At 42.4% G+C, this 20,277-nt stretch overlaps 1 protein-coding gene across 4 annotated transcripts in view; it reads right to left on the bottom strand.

Moving 5' to 3' along the window:
• The window catches only part of TADA2A (transcriptional adaptor 2A), a 76,880-nt gene that overhangs the window by 38,515 nt on the left and 18,088 nt on the right, over positions 1-20,277 (bottom strand). For 3 of the 4 annotated variants that reach the window (XM_033183821.1, XM_033183818.1, XM_033183819.1), the window contains exons 4-8: positions 17,680-17,739; positions 7,988-8,079; positions 6,244-6,401; positions 4,250-4,338; positions 900-972 (exon numbers count right to left, since the gene is read on the bottom strand). In XM_033183821.1, the coding sequence (XP_033039712.1) occupies positions 900-972; positions 4,250-4,338; positions 6,244-6,401; positions 7,988-8,079; positions 17,680-17,739 (472 nt within the window). The remainder of the gene's footprint in view (positions 1-899; positions 973-4,249; positions 4,339-6,243; positions 6,402-7,987; positions 8,080-17,679; positions 17,740-20,277) is intronic. The other variant, XM_033183822.1, reaches the window with a different exon arrangement.

Below are 20,277 nucleotides of genomic sequence, written 5' to 3'. Positions count from 1 at the left end.
CTTAACAGCCCTTTGGCATTCACCACTTAAGTTTTAGGAAAAGAGTTAACATAAACCCTTAGAGGGCTAATCAAAGATTAAAATTCAGCAGTGTTGGGGCAGGCGTCATGGCTCATGCCTGTAATCCCAGCACTTTGGGAAGCTGAGGCGGGCAGATCACTTGAGGTCAGGAGTTGCAGACCAGCCTGGCCAACATGGAAAACAAACCCCATCTCTAATAAAAAAACAAAAATTAGCTGGGCATGGTGGCAGACACCTGTAATCCCAGCTATTTGGGAGGCTGAGGCAGGAGAATCACTTGAACCTGGGAGGCGGAGGTTGCAGTGAGCCGAGATTGCGCCACCGCACTCCAGCCTGGGCAACTGAGTAAGACTCTGTCTCAAAAACAAACACAAGAAAAGAATTCAGCAGTGTTGAAAATTCAACAGTCCAGAGAAACAAGAAATTCCCCATTTGGGCCTAAAAACTCTTGAGAAATTTCCATTATTTTTCCTTGCTAGGGGAAATTTCGGGTAACAAAATATAGTGAACATTTAGTGTTAGCAGTTGCTACTGAAGTCCCAAGAATTCAAATTGATTCCCTTCCTTCTAAGAATGCAAGTGAGGGCCATTTAACCGATTACCTTAGTGTAGACTTATCTCAGATAAAAGTAAAAATCACACAGTCCAACAGATATTTCCAACTACTATCATATAATCAATATTTTTACCCTCATTACAAATCTTATTCACTGTGGTCAAAATCCAACAACAGAGTAAGGTTAGCAACTTAACCAGTAGATTTTTGAATTCCACAAGGGCAGGGGCCATGTTCTATTCATCTTTCAAATTCCCAGCACCCAAGACAGTGTCATCACACAGTTGGCGCTTGATAAACATTTGACAAAATAAACTGTTACCATGTAAAATGTCCGAGTCATCTTCAACAAAATCAATGTCTCTCAAGTCCCATTCTGCATAATTGTCAAATTCCTGTTTGGGGGAACAAAAAAATCCCCACCCCAAACCCATTGGCTTTGATTAATGTCTTTACAGCAGCCATGCTTTAGAGGTAAACAGAAAAAACACAAGCAAACAGTTGTTAAAAAAGTCTATATACGGCAAAAGGCCACAATACTGGCACAGGTAATAGGAAGTCATGGGAGAAATCTAAGAGGCTTACAAGCAGTAGTGACAACAAAAAATTTGAATAGTTATGAGTTTAGGAATGAAGCTAAACATACTGCTCTAAAAACTAAAATTAGTCTGAGCTGGGCACAGTGGCATGCATCTGTAATCCCAGCTACTTAGGAGATTTAGGTGGAAACATCACTTGAGACCAGGAGTTTCAAGACTGCCTGGGAAACAGAGCAAGATCCTCTCTCTTAAATAAATAAAGAAAGTCAATTCATTTTTTTTTTGGAAACAGGGTCTCACTCTGTCACTCAGGCTGGAGTCAGTGGTGTGATCTTGGCTCACTGCAGCCTCGAACTCGCAGGCTCAAGATATCCTCTTGTCTCAGCCTCTCAAGCAGTTGGGTCTACAGCCACATGCCACCACATTCAAGGTAATTTTTGGTTTTGGGGGTTTTTTTTTTTTTGGTAGAAAAACAGGGTTTTGCCATGTTGCCCAGGTTAGTCTCAAACTCCTGAGCTCAAGCAATCTGCCTGACTCAGCCTCCCAAAGTGCTGGGATTTACAGGTGTAAGCTACCGCAGTTGGCCAAACTATATTTCAAGTTGTAAATTAGATGATAAATCAAGAGACCTGTGGTTACATTTACATGTCTTTTTTTTTTTTTTTTTTGAGATGGAGTCTCACTCTGTCGCCCAGGCTGGAGTGCAATGGCGCAATTTCGGCTCACTGCAAGCTCCGCCTCCCGGGTTCACACCATTCTCCTGCCTCAGCCTCTGGAGTAGCTGGGACTACAGGCGCCCGCCACCTCGCCCAGCTAGTTTTTTGTATTTTTTAGTAGAGACGGGGTTTCACCGTGTTAGCCAGGATGGTCTCGATCTCCTGACCTCGTGATCCGCCCGTCTTGGCCTCCCAAAGTGCTGGGATTACAGGCTTGAGCCACCGCGCCCGGCCCATTTACATGTCTTTTTTTTTTTTTTTTTTTTTTTTTTTTTTTTTTTTGAGGCGGAGTCTCGCTCTGTCGCCCGGACTGGAGTGCAGTGGCCAGATCTCAGCTCACTGCAAGCTCCGCCTCCCGGGTTTCCGCCATTCTCCTGCCTCAGCCTCCCGAGTAGCTGGGACTACAGGCGCCCACCACCTCGCCGGCTAGTTTTTGTATTTTTAGTAGAGACGGGGTTTCACCGTATTAGCCAGGATGGTCTCGATCTCCCGACCTTGTGATCCGCCCGTCTCGGCCTCCCAAAGTGCTGGGATTACAGGCTTGAGCCACCGCGCCCGGCCTACATGTCTTTTAATTCCATAGCTGAGCGAAGAACATACAGTTTTTATACACATTCATCATTCTTTATATAATTGTGGATATTGTACAGGAATCAGTAAACTATTATTCAGCCTACTGTCTGTTTTTATACATAAAGTTTTACTGGAACACGGGCGTATTCATTTCTTCTTATATTATCCAGTGCTGCTTTAGCACAATAATGACAAAGTATAGTTACAACAGAAACTTTATAGCATACAAAACCTAAAACATTTACTATCTGGCCTTTAATAGAATAAGTTTGCCAATCCCCGATACAGTACAATCTTGAAAGCCCCTAGATGTACAATAAGAACCAAACTACAGGCCGGGCGCGGTGGCTCAAGCCTGTAATCCCAGCACTTTGGGAGGCCGAGACGGGCGGATCACGAGGTCAGGAGATCGAGAACATCCTGGCTAACACGGTGAAACCCCGTCTCTACTAAAAATACAAAAACTAGCCGGGCGAGGTGGCGGGCGCCTGTAGTCCCAGCTACTCGGGAGGCTGAGGCAGGAGAAAGGCGTAAACCCGGGAGGCGGAGCTTGCAGTGAGCTGAGATCCGGCCACTGCACTCCAGTCTGGGCGACAGAGCGAGACTCCGCTTCAAAAAAAAAAAAAGAACCAAACTACAGGCCAGGTACGGTGGCTCACACCTGTAATCCCAGCACTTTGGGAGGCTGAGGCTGGCAGATTGCCTGAGATCAGGAGTTTTGAGACCAGCCTGGCCAACATGGTGAAACCCTATCTCTACCAAATATACAAAAATTAGCCAGGCTTGGTGGCAGGCACCTGTAGTCTCAGCTACTTGGGAGGCCAAGACAGGAGAATCGCTTGAACCCAGGAGGTAGAGGTTGCAATGGGCCGAGACCATGCCACTGCACTCCAGCCTGGGCAACAAAAGCAAAAACTATCTCAAAAAAAAAAAAGAACCAGACTACAGGAATTTCATACCTAAGGAAGTAGAAGCCAGCAGATGCAACTTAAGAAATGGGTTTTCTGGGGCTTTTCTTTGGAGATAGGGTCTCACTCTGTTGCCTAGAGTGCAGTTTAGTGGAATGATCACCACTTACTGCAGCCTTAACCTCCCAGGCTTAAGTGATCCTCCTGTATCAGCCTCCCAAGTAGTTAGGACTACAGGCATGTACCACCACACCCAGCTAATTTTTTATTTTTTGTAGAGACAGAGTCTCACTATGTTGCCCAGGCTAGTCTTGAACACCTGGACTCAAGTGATCCTCCATTCTCAGTTCTCAAAGTGCTGGGATTATAGGTGTAAGCCACTGTGCCCGGCCAGAAATAGGCTGTTTGTTTAAAGAATTTTTCCTGTTCCATATGTGAAAATGTTTACAAGTGAGAAAAGGCACTCAAATGTAAGAAAATGTGGCTGCCTAAAGGTCCTACAAATTACAGTGCTTTGAAAAATCTCCTTTTAGGCCGGGCGCGGTGGCTCAAGCCTGTAATCCCAGCACTTTGGGGAGGCCGAGACGGGTGGATCACGAGGTCAGGAGATCGAGACCATCCTGGCTAACACGGTGAAACCCCGTCTCTACTAGAAAATACAAAAAACTAGCTGGGCGAGGTGGCGGGCGCCTGTAGTCCCAGCTACTCGGGAGGCTGAGGCAGGAGAATGGCGTAAACCTGGGAGGCGGAGCTTGCAGTGAGCTGAGATCCGGCCACTGCACTCCAGCCTGGGCGACAGAGTGAGACTCTGTCTCAAAAAAAAAAAAAAAAGAAAAATCTCCTTTTAGTGGTATGGAATCTATGGGTGAGATAGAAGGCTCATGAGAAATACAAACAAATTTTTCCTACTTTGTGCTAAAAACACAGTTATCCTACCTCAATGAAATCTGCTCGAGCTGGCATGTACCCGGCCATGTCCCGAGAAAGCAAGGAGTCAAAGGTAGGTCGGGGAGGGTCATCTGTAGCTGGAAGAATTTAGAAGTTTTCTGAGTTAACTAATACAATATTGGCATGAAAAAATGACATAATAATAGTCCAAGAATTAAAAAAATTTTAAATGGTTTTTATAGAAGGAAATGTGAAAAAGATAAAGTATTATGAAAACACATTTTTTTAAAAGAAAAACCAAGACTCAGGCAATCCTTTAAGTAAATATAGGGAAATTTCTTCTGATTTCTGCTTTTCTAAAATGAAAGGAAACCATGGCTTTTTTCTTTTAATATTACAGAACCTCAATATTTACCATTGGCTTTGGCTCCCTTAACCCTTAGGACAAACCTCACTTTACAAAACTCATCCAACTGAGAGGCAAAAAAAAAAAAAAAAAACACACCAAAGGCAGGAAAAAAACAAACACTGGAATTGGAAGTTAGCTGGAATTAAGTCCTAGCTCTAACATACAGTAGTCCCATGACCCTGCACAAACTAACCTTTCTGCATCGGTCTCCTCCAATGTAAACCAAAAGCACTTGCTCTGCCTATCTCACTGGGTTGCCGTTTGGAAACAAACGGTGTAATGAATTTGAGAACCAAGTGTTAACATCAAAGTGCTATCCAAATAGGAGGTATCAACCAGGCACAGTGGCTCACACCTGTAATCCCAGCACTTTGGGAGGCCGAGGCGGGCAGATCATCTAAGGTCAGGAGTTCGAGATTAGCCTGGCCAATATAGCGAAACCTCGTCTCTACTAAAAATACAAAAAATCAGCCAGGTGTGGTGGCATGCACCTGTGGTACCAGTTACTTGGGAGGCTGAGGCAGGAGAATCACTTGAACCCTGGAGGTGGAGGCTGCAGTGAGTGGAGGTTATGCCACTGCACTCCAGCCTGGGAGACAGAGCAAGACTCTGTCTCAAAAAAAAAAAAAGGAGATATTACCAGCCTCTAAGTTAGTCAGCTACAAAACTGTTTCTAGAGAGTACGAGAAAAGAGAAAAGGGAAGGGAAAACATTCATATCTTATTACTTGAGCCCTGGGAGTCATTCAGGAAAGATGGTCATTTGTAATTCATCATGTTTTTGGTTATATTTTATTAAGAGACCCACTGGTCCCACAGGTACGAGATTAAAAAGTTTGCCATCACTGACACAACCAAGTGAACAAAAATAACAAACCACTTCTTGGACTTGACATTGGGACAATTCATAATAATGAGTCAAACACCGTATTCTCTAAGCAACTCGTATGTATAATCATAAGCTCTCCAAAGGGATTGAAAAAAAACTTGTACTCATAACAGCATAGAAAAGATTTTCCCTTTTTGATATCTTATTTTACAAAGGAAAGCACTGAAGTTAACTGATATGTTCAAAGGACTGGAGGTAGGTGGAACTACACATTGGCTTCAAGCACCTTGATGTCCCATATAGAACTCTGACCCTTAGAGTATGTTCCTTCTTTGCCACATTATAATCCTGACTCTTTTTTTTTTTTTTTTTAAGAGACGACGTCTCACTCTGTCACCCAGGTTGGGGTGCAGTGATGTGATCCTGGCTCACTGTAACCTCCACCTACCTGGTTCAAGTGATTCTCCTACCTCAGCCTCCCCATTGGCTGGGATTATAGGTGTCTGCCACCACATACAGCTAATCTTTACACTTTTAGTTGGGACAGGGTTTCCCCATGTTGGCCAGGCTGGTCTTGAACTCCTGGCCTCAAGTGATCTACCCACCTCAGCCTCCGAAAGTGCTGGGATTACAGGCATGAGCCACCACGCTGGGTCGATCCTCACTCTTAATAGCTGCCATATAACTCCTCCTATCTTCCGTGATATCATTAGCTGTCCAATTCATCAAATCACTGTTTATCTGCTACTGAAACAGGGCCCAAGGATGAGCTAAGTGTCTTTTACCAAGATAGGGAAGCACTTACAGTGAAATGGAATGGCTGTGTCAGCAGTTTTTGCTTCCTCTGCTTGTTTCAGGTTAAGCAGGGTAGATGCAAACAGAGGGTTATTGATGAAATGCTTCATATAGTGCTTCTCACACTCCTCCTTGGTCTTGGTGCACATCTGATTGGCTACATCCTGCCTAGAGGATTGTGGGAAAAAGACAGAAGAAAGTGGTACTTTCATTTCCACAAAATAGTAAAAGCATCATTTGCTCTTTTGATATTTTAAGTCACTAAGCTATTTAATTTAAATAAATTTAAGTCACTAAGCTATTTAAGCTATTTAATTAGCTGAGTATGGTGGTGCACAACTGTTGTTCCAACTACTTGGGAGTCTGAGGAGGGAAGATCCCTTGAGCCCAAGAGTTCAGGGTTACAGTGACTGTGATCACACCACTGCATTTCAGCCTGGGTGATAAAGTGAGACTGTCTTAATAAAAAAGAATCCCTGACTTGAGCCAAGGTAATGGAGAGGTAGAGGTGGAAGTCCTCTCCTCAAGGTCTCTTTTCCACAGCACTTCACTTGTCCTCCCCTAAGACATCACTGTGCTGTTTTGTGTACTTCAATCACTTGTACAGATATTTTGAGTCCCCTGCTAAACTATAAGCTTCCTGAAGGCAGGATGCATCTCATAATTCTTAGCTCTAGCCCACTCACTGCCAAACTTAGTGCCTTACCCACAGTAGATAGAGAAGCTATGTCTTTTTTATGTTCTTTGTTAAGAGGGAAGGAGGACAAACAGAGAGGATTAGCCTATTTTAGAGAGAATGGTAAACAAAATATGAAAAGCTAGGCCAAAGATGACTACAAAGCTCCTCACAAGTGATTACTTTTCTACCTCCTTTGGTATTCCTCATTGTATACAGTATTTTATGATGCTTAATAAACACTGAATGAATGAATACAAGCAAAATATGAACTAAATTCAGGTCTCCTTCTTCAGGTCCCTGGACATAAGGGAAGCAGCAGAATTTATTCTGATGAACACCAAGAAAGGTTATATACACTAGCAAGTCAGGACAAGAAAGACCTAATTAAGAGTCCTTCACTAATAAGCTATGTAATCACAAGAAATCATTTCAACCCCCTAGGCTTCAGATAATTTGTGAACAAAATATATTCAATAATGTCTCTGCTATCTAGTTCATAAAATAAAATCATCCATATGAAAGTGTTCCCAAAAGATAAAAACAAAAGTGGTAGTATTAAGTGGTGCTGCCCACTAAGGCAACAGCAATGAGTGCTATTCAATTCAGCCGGTCTTGGACTAAGGCAGGTGTTTGAAAGCTAAAAACAGAGAATGCTATCAGGAAGTCTGTGAAACTTGAATCTTACGTATGACCATCTAGCTAAAGTCTGATTCACTTAAATGACTAGGGCATCTATAACCAACAAAAATTCATAAAATCAGAAGGGAGTAATAACTAACGAAACTAAACTTCCCTACTATTCAGAAAGGAATAATCAATCTTCCCATTGTTGATACATATCCAAAGTGGCCTTTTAAAGTTGCTCAGTCACGGACCGCTAAACATCCCATATCCTTGTGACACATTTCGGCACTGGAAAAATAACATACAGAGGGGACTAACTTGTCTCTAAATCATGGGTTGATAGGAAAGCAACATACACTTTCTCTTCCTGAGGCTCCTTCCTTTACTCTTCAACAACAGCTTCTTCTCTGAGCCCACTAGGGCAGGATAACTCTTAACACCAAGCACTTACCAATTTCCAAAGCCACAGTCCATTACAGCTTCTAAAAGGGCCATTTCTTCTTGAGCAGTCCAGCTGGGATCCAGGACAGGAAAATCTGAGGTCTAAGGAGAAAAAAGTTTTGCTTAAGAACAGAGACACAAATGGAATCTAGGTGCCAGGCCCGGTGGCTCACATCTATAATCCCAGCACTTTGGAAGGCTGAGGTGGGCGGATCACTTGAGGTCAGGAGTTCAACACCAGCCTCGCCAACATGGTGAAACCCCGTCTCTACTAAAAATACAAAAATTAGCTGGGCGTGGTGGCATGCGCCTGTAGTCCCAGTTACTCAGGAGGCTGAGGCAGAAGAATCACTTGAACCGGGGAAGCGGAGGTTGCAGTGAGCTGAGATCATGCCATTGCGCTTCAGTCTGGGTGTTGCAACAAGACTCCGTATCAAAAATAAAAAAGAAATGGAATCTAGGAACTTCAACTGTAATAGCAGTTTATAGTTGAATGATGAGAGATACCTAGGGTACATTCTTATTAGTTGTCCACCTCTCCCACCCGTTTCCACCATTAGCTAGAAGGGCCTCCATATCACCTATGAATGCCAAGCAATTCATGCAGATATACATATATTTTTAAACTTAACACAGAGGCACAGATAAATATTTTAGTATGCTCCCATTTAGCTAAGAGGAAAAGACAAATATGTATGTATTTTTTTAAATGGAAGAATAAAACACACTTTAAAAAAAAAAAAGGTTACTATGGGGAGGAAGAAAGAGAACAGGGTAGAGAAAAGAGGGAGAGAAGCTAGACTTCTCTGAATATTCCTTGCCTGTAGACTTGACTTTGAAACATAAATAGTATAATATTAAACTTTAGATTGGCCTTAGTGGCTCACGCCATCCCAACACTTTGGGAGGCCGAGGCAGGTGGATCTCTTGAGGTCAGGAGTTCAAGACAAGGCTGGCCAACATGGTGAAACCCCGTCTCTACTAAAAATACAAAAAATTAGCTGGGTGTGGTGGCAGGCGCCTGTAGTCCCAGCTGCTTGGGAGGCTGAGGCAGGAGAATGGCGTGAACCTGGGAGGCGGAGCTTGTGTGAGCCGAGATGATGCCACTGCACTCCAGCCTAGGGCACAGAGAGAGACTCCGTCTCAAAAACAACCAACCAACCAACCAACCAACCAAAAAAAACTCTCACAGTCTCGTATTTAAATTGAAAGTTTTATTATGAACTCACGTGTTGTATCTTAAAAGAAAAATAATTTCCTAACATTGTTCACTGAAAAAGTCTAGAAAAAATGACCAACCCAGTAGCAATGAGTAGCTGGGATTACAGGCATGCGCCACCACACCCAGCTAATTTCGTGTTTTTAGTAGAGATGGGGTTTCTCCATCTTGGTCAGGCTGATCTTGAACTCCCAACCTCAGGTGATCCACCCGCCTGGGCCTCCCAAAGTGCTGGGATTACAGGTGTGAGCCACTGCGCCTGGCAGTAAAGAAGCTCTTAAAGACTATAAAGGTCATGTAAAAAAATTCAGAAGTCAACTTCCAGAGACTCCTGTTAGCTAAAAATGGAATATTTTGAGCATCAATAAGGATAATAACCACAAAGAACTGAAACATCAAATATTTTAAATATGTGGAGGATGCTAGGGAACCAATGCATATTCTCAAAACTAGTAAATAAAGAGAAGTAATCATCATTTCTCTTTCCTGTACAAATGTTACTCAGAGGTACCATGTAATAATAAGAAATTTCTAACTCATAAATTAAAATGAGTGACAGAATTAAAAGATTAATGTTTTGCAGTCCTTGGTGAATTAGCAGATCCAGACAATGGTCCTAAATGAATCTGAAGTAGTCATTAAATGTAACTACTAGTGTATAGGAAACACAGAAGATAGAGGAACACATTAGTCAACAAAATCCAGACTAACATCTGTAAGACAAACAATCCGGTTTTTAAAAATCAAACAAATAATAAGAAATGACAGCGAGGAGCTTCCAGGCTGCTGAACACATGGAGGTGGAGGGCGGTGTACCCAGAGAGAACAGGAAAGCTCCGTGCCCCTTCCCACATACACCCTGCCTCATGCATCTCTTATGGCTGGCTGCTCATTTTTCAACATCACCAGTGTTAAATTATGTATCGTCTGATATGATAAAATGAGAAGGCAATTCACCTCTCTGTGATCTTCCACCTAAACACCTATAATCCAAATCTAATCATGATAAAATATCAAACCTATGAAGACAAAATTGAGAGACACTGTACAAAATACACTTTGGTGTATCAAGGTCATGAACAAGGAAAATCTAAGAAACTGTCACAGATTAGAGAAAACATTATGACTAAATGCAATGTGGGATCCCCAATTGGATCCGGCAACAGAAAAGGACATTTGTGGAAAATCTGGAGAAATCTGAATAAAATCTATAGTTACTAGTATTGTAGTAATGTTCATTTCTTTTTCCTTTTTTTGAGACCAAGTCTTGCTCCATAGCCCAGGCTGAAGTGCAATGGCATGATCTCGGCTTACTGCAACCTCCACCTCCCGGGTTCAAGCGATTCTCCTGCCTCAGCCTCCAGAGCATCTGGGATTACAGGCATGTGCCACCATACCTGGCTAATTTTTTGTATTTTTAGTAGAGACAGGGTTTTACCATGTTGGCCAGGCTGGTCTTGAACGCCTGACCTCAAGTAATCCGCCCACCTTGGCCTCCCAAAATGCTGGGATTACAGGTGTGAGGCACCAAGCTCAGCCCTTTTTTAAATTTGAGACAAGATCTTGCTGTGTTGACCAGGCGAGAGTGCACTGGTGTGACCATGGCTCACTGTAGCCTCAAACTCCTGAACTCAAGCAATCCTCCTGCCTCCACCATCCAAGTAGCTAAGAATACAAGCATGTGCAACCACACCCACCTAATTTTTAAATTTTTCTGTAGCAATGGGGTCTTTTCAGATTGCCCAGGCTGGTCTCAAACTCCTGGACTCAAACAATTCTCCTACCACAACCTCTCAAAGTGCTGGAATTACAGGAAAGAGCCACCACACCCAGCCAATGTTCATTTCTCAATTTTGACAAATGTACTATAACGTTAAGATGTTAACATTTGGGGAAGCAGGATGAAGGATATATGGGAACTCTCTGTACTACATTTGCAACTTCAGTAAATCCAAAACTGGCTGGGCACAGTGGCCAGCCAGTAATCCTAGCACTTTGGGAGACCAAGGTGGGAGGATCTCTTGAGTCCAGGAGTTTGAGACCACCCTGGACAACATGGCAAAACTCCATCTCTATTTCTCTATATATTTAAGAAGATAAAATTTAAAACATAATTATTCTAAAACAAAACCAAAAAAAAAAAAAAGAAAAGAAATGAGAGAAAGGGAAGGAAATCCCATACAGAATAGAAAATACATAAGAGGCAACCAGCTGGAAAATTGAAATGTGTGAATCTTATTTGTATCTGAATTAAACAAACTGCAAAAAGTAAAAAAAATAAATAAATAAATAAAATAAAATAAAATTGTAATACCACACTACACTGACTAAAATAGCTAAAATCAATGAAACTGACAATGCCAAGCATTGCTTCATGGCAAGCACATGAAGCAATCAGAACTCTCATATTTTGTCAACAGAGGTGTAAAATGATACAAATGCTTTGGAAAACTTGCCAATCATTTCTTTAAAAGTTAAACAATCGTTTACTCTATGACCCAGCAATTTCACTCCTAGGTATTTATCCAAAAAAACAGTGAAAACATATGTACATAGAAAGCTTTATACAGGAATATTCACTGCAGCTTTATTCATAACAGCTCAAACCTGGGCAAGGCCCAGGTGTCCATCAAAGGGAGAATGGATAAAAAACTGTATTGTGTTCACACAACAGAATATTACTCAGTAATTAAAAGAAATGATTAGTAGCAAATGTACTAGTAACATACACAACATGAATAAAACTCAAAAACATGCTGAGTGAGGCCGGGTACGGTGGCTCACGCCTGTAATCCCAGCACTTTGGGAGGCCGAGGCGGGTGGATCACCTGAGGTCAGGGGTTCGAGATCAACCTGGTCAACATGGTGAAACCCCTGTCTCTACTAAAAATACAAAATTAGCTGGGTGTGGTGGTGGGCGCCTGTAATCTCAGCTACTTGGGAGGCTGAGGCAGGAGGATTGCTTGAACCCGGGAGGCGGAGGTTGCAGTGAGTCGAGATTGTGCCATTGCACTCCAGCCTGGGCAACAGAGTGAGACTCTGTCTCAAAAAAAAAAAAAAAAAGCTGAGTGAAAGAAACCAGGAACAACAAAAGTGTACATACAGTATGATTCCATATATATGCAGTTTTAGAATACGCAAAACCAATCTATGCTGATTTTAAAAAAAAATTACAACAGTGATTGTTTCGGGGTAAAAAATGCAGCAGGGGTTTTAGATATTAAGCCTTTATGAAATGACTGGCGGAATGTGAAAACTGACTAGAATTACATAGAGACCTAATGAAACACTTAAAGATGAAATAATATACTGCCTAGGGTATTTGCTTCAAAATAATCTAGAAAGGTGATGGTTTAGGCCAGATGCGGTGGCTCACGCTTGTAATCCCCGCACTTTGGGAGACCGAAGTGGGCAGATCACCTGAGGTCAGGAGTTCAAGACCAGCCTGGCCAACATGGCGAAACCCCATCTCCACAAAAATAAAAAAATTAGCCGGGCATGGTGGTGTGTGCCTGTAATCCCAGCTACTAGGGAGGCTGAGGCGGGAGAATCGCTTGGATCCAGGAGGCGCAGGCTGCAGTGAGCCGAGATCAACCCATTGCACTCCAGCCTGGGTGACAGGGAAAGTTGATGGTTTAGATAAAGTAAGATTGGCCACGAGTCGATAATTTTAAGAGCTAGTGATGGGTAAATAAATGGAAATTGATTACCACTATGTGGTAGTTGATTACAATGATGACTACATTTTCATCTGAGCACGTACTGTGAATATGCCTAGCACATGAGGTATTATGAGATCCAAGAGAGAAATTTTGGAGTCTATGTCTATACTAAATTCATAGCCCTCTTGGGACTTTCAGCCTAAGTACATCATGTAGACCCAAGAGCCACCCTCACTGTGCCTAATCTGAATGCCTGAACCACAAAACAGTGGGAGATAATAAAATGGTCATTTTTAAGCATGAGGTTTAGAGGTAGCTGGCAATAGATAACCAAACATCATTCTCTCTTGTGTATATCTGAACTTTTCTATAATAACAAGTAAAAAAAAAAATCTTCAGATTACATAGGCACTTAGAACTTGTTATACCTTTTTTTAATGACAAAAAAAGTGTCATGATTTGTGAAATTACACTACCAATAAGCAATACATTTTCATCTGAGCACGCACTACGAATATGTCTAGCACATGAGGTATTATGAAATCCAAGAGAGAAATTTCAGAGTCTATACACTAAATTCATAATCACTCTCAATTCAGCAAGTACCAAAAGACATTTAAATATGACAACGCACACATTAGTTGAAGAGACTGTTATCTGTAAAACTGTATTTTAGAATATTGTTTCTCAACCAACTTTACTGTGAGATAAACTATAAACACTTTCTACATCACAGACACACCAAAAAAGGCACAAGACAGTTTTACATAAAGTTTAATTAATATTATTCAGCTCGGGGACCAAACCTCAGCGCTTCTGAACCACAATCTCTCACAGAAGAGTTTAGAAATCTACATTTATAAGAAACTCCCAGGCAATTCTTATGTACTGAAGTTTAAGAATCACTGGTATAAAAGGGTGTGGCAGAAAGAGCTGCCTTGACTTGTTCAAAGTTCTAAGAATTACAAGACAAAAATAGGCATAGAATTCAGAAATCCTGGTTAACGCACCACCTACCACAGCATGAGTAACTCCCAAAAATACAGCACTGTGACATGACAAAAGTACTGAAAACCATTTAAAGTTATCTGAGGCTTCATATGCAAAAAAATCAAGTTTTGTGTAGAAAGCTAAAATTTGGTCATCATGCCTATAGAAGGAAAGATTCACTGGGAATAAATAAGGTGGGCCACAAAAAGGAAGTATTAGTAACCCCCAAAAGCTCCCCAAAGTAAAGGACAGTACTCTGAAATGTGATTGTATGGGTGTTGAATATGTGAGAAAAGGATGATGTAATCAGAATTAAGTGGATGTGGAGTGAAACTTAGTCAGTGCTTTCAGCATTATGAAGAAGACATGATGCCCAGAATAGCTAAAGAAAGCTCATGGTCAGCTTTCCTAAAGTGAATAAGCATGACTACCAACCTACCCAAGCCATACTGAATTATCCCTTAAGGAATTATTTCACAATATGAATGAATAAATTTGTATTCTGGCTCTAGGTATTCTTGTATTAATTTGGGAAAAACAAACCAGTTTTCTGAAGACCTGATAACCTTGGTGAAATTAACTCAAATCCGCAGCTACTTTGAACAGTCTCCTAACCCTTCATTTTTGCAATTAAAGGGGGAAAAAATTTATTCCAAGTCTTACAATTACTGAAGCCATTAGTTAAAAGACTGAAATTGTTTAGAGATGGAAAGAGGAAGGCCAGCTAGTTGGCTCCCAAGAACTCTAACTAGTTCTCTGATTAATTCATTGTGGCCTAGAATCTGACCCTGAATATTATAAGCCCAGAAACTCGTTTTAATAGGACTCCACCAGTAGTCAGGCTCAGAGATGCTGATTCACCCTTTCTAAACTTTTAAGAGACTGAAGTAAATATACTACAGTGCTGTAGGGGGCCCAATTCTAAAGATGTTCTCTGGCTGGGCATGGTAGCTCATGTCTACAATTCCAGCACTTTGGGAGGCCAAGGTGGGAGGATCATTTGAACACAGGAGTTCGAGACCAGCCTGGGCAACATGGAGAAACCCTGTCTCTATTCTTTTTTAATAAATAAATAAAATAAAAATAAAGATGTTCCCCTCATCCTAAGATTCCTGTTTTCTGATTATTCCATCAAACACTAACGAGGTACTGCTGGGAAAGGACTTTACAGATGGAATAAAGGTTACTAATCAGCTGACCTTGAAGTAAAGATTATCCTGGATTACCCAGATGGGCCCAATGTAATCCACGAGTCCTTACACGTAGCTGAGGTGCCTGCTGCGGTGACTCACACCTGTAATCCCCACACTTTAGGAGGTTGAGGATTGAGGTGGGAGGATCCCTTGAGCCCAGGAGTTCAAGACCAGCCTGGATAACATAGAAAACCTGCCTACGAAAATCTTTTTTTTTTTTTGAGATGGTGTCTCGCTCTGTTGCCCAGGCTGGAGTGCAGTGGCGCAATCTCGGCTCAATGCAAGCTCCACTTCCCGGGTTTATGCCATTCTCCTGCCTCAACCTCCTGAGTAGCTGGGAATACAGGCACCCGCCACCACACCCGGCTAATTTTTTGTGTTTTTAGTAGAGACAGGGTTTCACTGTGTTAGCCAGGATGGTCTCGATCTCCTGACCTTGTGATCTGCCTGCCTTGGCCTCCCAAAGTGCTGGGATTACAGGCGTGAGCCACCACGCCCGGCCTACAAAATTTTTTTTTTAATTAGCCAGGCATGGTGGCTTGTGCCTATAGTTCCAGCTAGTCAGGTGGCTGAGGTAGGAGGATAGCTTAAGCCTGGGAAATCCAGGCTACAGTGAGCTGTGATTGTGCCATTCCTCTTTAGCCTGGGTGATAGAGTGAGACCCTGTCTCAAAGTAGAAGAGGAAAGCAGAAGAATCACTCATAAAGATTCAGCACAGGAAAAATAAGGCTGTAAGAGAGGTCATAGAGATTCCCTGGATTTCGTCAACAACCTCAAGGACTTCCTGTGCTCCTGGCTTTGAGGATGGAGAAAGGGGGTCCAGAGCCAGGGAATGCAGACAGCCTGTGGAAACGGAGAACATGCCCTGATCAAAACAGTGGCATCCTTCCTAAAACCTTAAGGCAGTGAATTCTGCCAACAACCTGAAAGAACCTAGAGGTGGATTCTACCCCAGGGCCTCCAGGTGAGAGGCCAGGTTGGCCAACATCTTCATTTCAGCCTTATGGAACCTGGAGCAAACCTGTTGAGCCTAATGATCTTCTGATCCACAGAACCTGTGAGACAAATTTGTGTTGTCTTAAGATATCTAAGTTTTGGTAATTTGTTATAGCACCAATAGAAAACTAATACAGATTAATCTACTATGTGAAATTTTAACTGTTGAGCCTGCCAGCATCCTTTCCTGTAAGAAAAACCAAATGGGGGCCAAATGTCAGAAAACTGCTTGAGGGAGGAGATTTAGTTATACGCTTAATATGCTCTGATAACTGACAAAACTCTGACAAAACTATCTTTCTTTTTTCTTTTTTTTTTTGAGATGGAGTCTCACTCTGTCACCCAGGGCGGAGTGCAGTGGTGCCATCTTGGCTCACTGCAACATCTGCCTCCCAGGTTCAAGCGATTCTCCTGCCTCAGACACCCAAGTAGCTGAGATTATAGGTGCACATCACCACACCTGGCTAATTTTTGTATTTTTAGTAGAGATGGGGTTTCACCATATATTGGCCAAGCTGGTCTTGAATTCCTGACCTCAAGTGATCCGCCCAACTCGGCCTCTGGAAGTGCTGGGATTACAGGCGTGAGCTACCGTGCCTGGCTGATAGAACTATCTTGACAAAGATATATATACCCGTCAAGCAGACTGGATATTCACTTTGGCTTATTAAACCACCCACTCCCATGGCCAGGGCTTGGAAGGACACTATGAACACTCTTATCCTTCTTTAAAGGTGGCAATACAATTAATCTATAGTCAAGTCTTATTCAGGTTATAAACCAGTCTGCCTCTTTGGCGATTTTATATATTAACTCATCTGCTATGTTCACTTTGTAACCTGACTATCAGAAGGTAACTAATTTTCCCCAAGGCAACCAAACGAACTGCTTGACAAAAACACCACTGTCCACATGAACCACATAAAAATACCATGAGCACACAGTGACAACACATTGGCTATATTTATCAATGAGCTTAAAAAGCAGCATCTTTAAAAAGCACCTGTTATCCTCATATCAAAAGTATTTCCTTTGAATACTTTCCAAATTTCAAACAAAAATCTGAGTATATAAAACTATTTTTGTGCTTAAATACCTCGATAGGTCCACAAAACCCTAAAAGACTTATTGGATAATAATTACCTATTTCCGAAGGGGAGAAAAGGTAAAGATGTTCAGAGATTAAGAAAACTAATTCCGGCCGGGCGCGGTGGCTCAAGCCTGTAATCCCAGCACTTTGGGAGGCCGAGGCGGGCGGATCACGAGGTCAGGAGATCGAGACCATCCTGGCTAACATGGTGAAACCCCGTCTCTACTAAAAAAATACAAAAAAAAACTAGCCGGGTGAGGTGGCGGGCGCCTGTAGTCCCAGCTACTCGGGAGGCTGAGGCAGGAGAATGGCGTAAACCCAGGAGACGGAGCTTGCAGTGAGCTGAGATTTGGCCACTGCACTCCAGCCTGGGCGACAGAGCGAGACTCCATCTCAAAAAAAAAAAAAAAAAAAAAAAAAAAATTAAAAAAAGAAAACTAATTCCCAGAAGTCCAAGAGAGCTTAAAGAAAAAGAAAAGTGGAAAAGAAAAACTACTTCCTAGTCTAATTCTTGAAAAAAGTGAACAGAATTCCCAGAAACTTCATCATTACCATTATTTCATAAGTATGATCGCTTTGATGTTTCTTGTACTCAAACCCTCGAGTGAAACACTGCAAAGAAAGAAAAATTAAGTTAGCAAAAGCTACTTTCTTAAAGGACAGAGGTGGTTTGTGTTATTTTCTTCTGACAAGTTTGGGTTTTTAAAATTTTATTTTTGGAGACAGGGTCTCGCTCTGTCACCCAGGCCAAAGTGCAGTGGCACCATCATAGCTCACTGTAGCCTTGAACTCCTAGGCTCGAGTGATCCTCGTACCTCAGTCTCCCAAAGTGCTAAGAATATAGGTGTGGACCACCATACCACTTCTTGTCAAGTTTTTTTTTTTTTTGAGACAGCGTCTTGCTCTATCATCCAGGCTAGAGTGGCGCAATCTCGGCTCACTGCAATCTCCGCCTCTCAGGTTCAAGCGATTCTCCTGCTTCAGCCTCTTGAGTAGCTGGGATTACAGGGACCCGGCACCACACTCAGCTAATTTTCGTATTTTTAGTAGAGACGGAATTTCACCGTCTTGGCCAGGCTGGCCTCAAACTCCTGATCTTGTGATCCACCTGCCTTGGCTTCCCAAAGTGCTGGGATTACAGGCGTGAGCCACAGAGCTCGGCCAACAAGTTTTTAAGGATTCATTTAATCTTGTCTGCAGCTCCAACAGAATGGTGGAATCATGATCACAGCTTTTCAGGGGCACTCACAGAGAAAAAACAAGTCTGAAAAAAAGAGTTTTTCCTAAAACAACTCTTTTGAGAAGAGCATACGCTCTGGAATCACAATCATACAGCCTAAATTTGAATCCTGGCTCTGTAACTGTATTTCAGCCATTCTAAGATAAATATTTTTTCATATTTTAAACTCTGGGCTGGGCATTGTGGCTTGTGCCCATAGTCCTAGTTACTCAGGGAAGGCTGAGGGAGCAGGATCATTGAACCCAGGAGGTAGAGGTTGCAGTGAGCTATGACTACACCACTGTACTCCAGGCTGAGCAGCAGAGCAAGACCCCATCTCTAAAAAAAAAAAAAAATTCTTTAATTCTTTTTAAAGAAAAATAAAAAGTCCCTAAAGTAGGCCAGGAGTAATCCTAGCATTCTGGGAGGCTGAGGCGACAGGACTGCTTGAGCTCAAGAGTTCCAGACCAGCCTGAGCAACATGGCGAGACCCTTTCTCCACAGGAAAAAAAAAAAAATTAGCTGGGCATAGTGGCACAAGCATGTAATCCCAGATACTTGGGAAGCTGAGGTGGAAGGATCACTTAAGCCTGGACAATAGAGGTGGCACTGAACCATGATCGTGCCACTGCACTCCAGCCTAGGGGACACAGTGAAACCCTGTCTCGAAAAAATTAAAAAACTCTCTGAAATCAAGATTCATCTTATCGAAAGTACATCACAACTTTCATCAGCCATTTTTACATTTTAACATTTCTGAAATCGAGGTGCTTCTTATAATCAATGGTGTCTTAGATCTGATAAAATATGGTATTTGCTGTGTGACCTTGAACAAGTTACTTAAACTCTCTTACCCTAAATTTCTTCATCTATAAAATAGGGATACTAATCACAGGTACTTCATAGGATTATAGTGATGATTTAAGGGTTAATTCATGTAAAGTACTCATAGTGGTTCCTGGTACAGAGTTAAGTACTTATAATTAGTATTACTACTACCATTATCACCCACAAAAATTGTTTCTTTCCTTGTCATCTGTACAGAGATCAGTCTTCAACAAAACAATAAATAGTGTCATCAAAAGGAATAATCTTCCAGTTCTGTTTCCTATAATTTCAATACTTTAACTTAAAAAAAAACAGTGTTGTGGCTGGGCGTGGTAGCGCATGCCTGTAATCCCAGCACTTTGGGGGCTGAAGCAGGAGGATCACTTGAGGTCAGGAGTTCGAGACCAGCCTGGCCAACGTGATAAAACCCCATCTCTACCAAAAATATAAAAAATTAGCTGGGAATAGTGGCATACACTTGTAACCCCAGCTACTCGGGAGGTTGAGGCAAGAGAATCCCTTTAACCCGGGAGGCAGAGCGTGCAGTGAACCGAGATCACGCCACTGCACTCCAGCCTGGGTGACAGAGTGAGACTCTGTAGCGGAAAAGAAAAAAAAAACAAAAAACAGCCAGGTATGGTGGCTCACGCCCGTAATCCCAGCACTTTGGGAGACCAAGGCAGGCAGATCACCTGAGGTCTGGAGTTCCAGACCAGCCTGACCAACATGGAGAAACCCCGTCTCTACTAAAAATACAAAATTAGCCGGGTGTGGTGGCGCATGCCTGTAATTCCAGCTACTCGGGAGGCTGAGGCAGAAGAGTCGCTTGAACCCAGGAAGCGGAGGTTGCGGTAAGCCAAGATCACACTATTGCATCCAGCCTGGGAAACAAGAGCGAAACTCCTTCTCAACAAAACAACAACAACAACAACAAAATAGTGTTAACTATTAGGGTTTTGTTTGTTCATTTGTTTATTTTTTGAGACAGAGTCTTGCTCTGTTGCCCAGGCTGGAGTGCAATGGGCGATCTCGGCTCACTGCAACCTCCGCCTCCCAGGTTCAAGAGATTCTCCTTGGCCGGGCACGGTGGCTCAGGCCTGTAA

The sequence above is a fragment of the Trachypithecus francoisi genome, unplaced genomic scaffold (assembly GCF_009764315.1).
Source record: "Trachypithecus francoisi isolate TF-2019V2 unplaced genomic scaffold, Tfra_2.0 Lachesis_group20, whole genome shotgun sequence".
Lineage (NCBI taxonomy): Eukaryota > Metazoa > Chordata > Mammalia > Primates > Cercopithecidae > Trachypithecus > Trachypithecus francoisi.
This window is presented reverse-complemented; position numbering and strand designations above follow the sequence as displayed.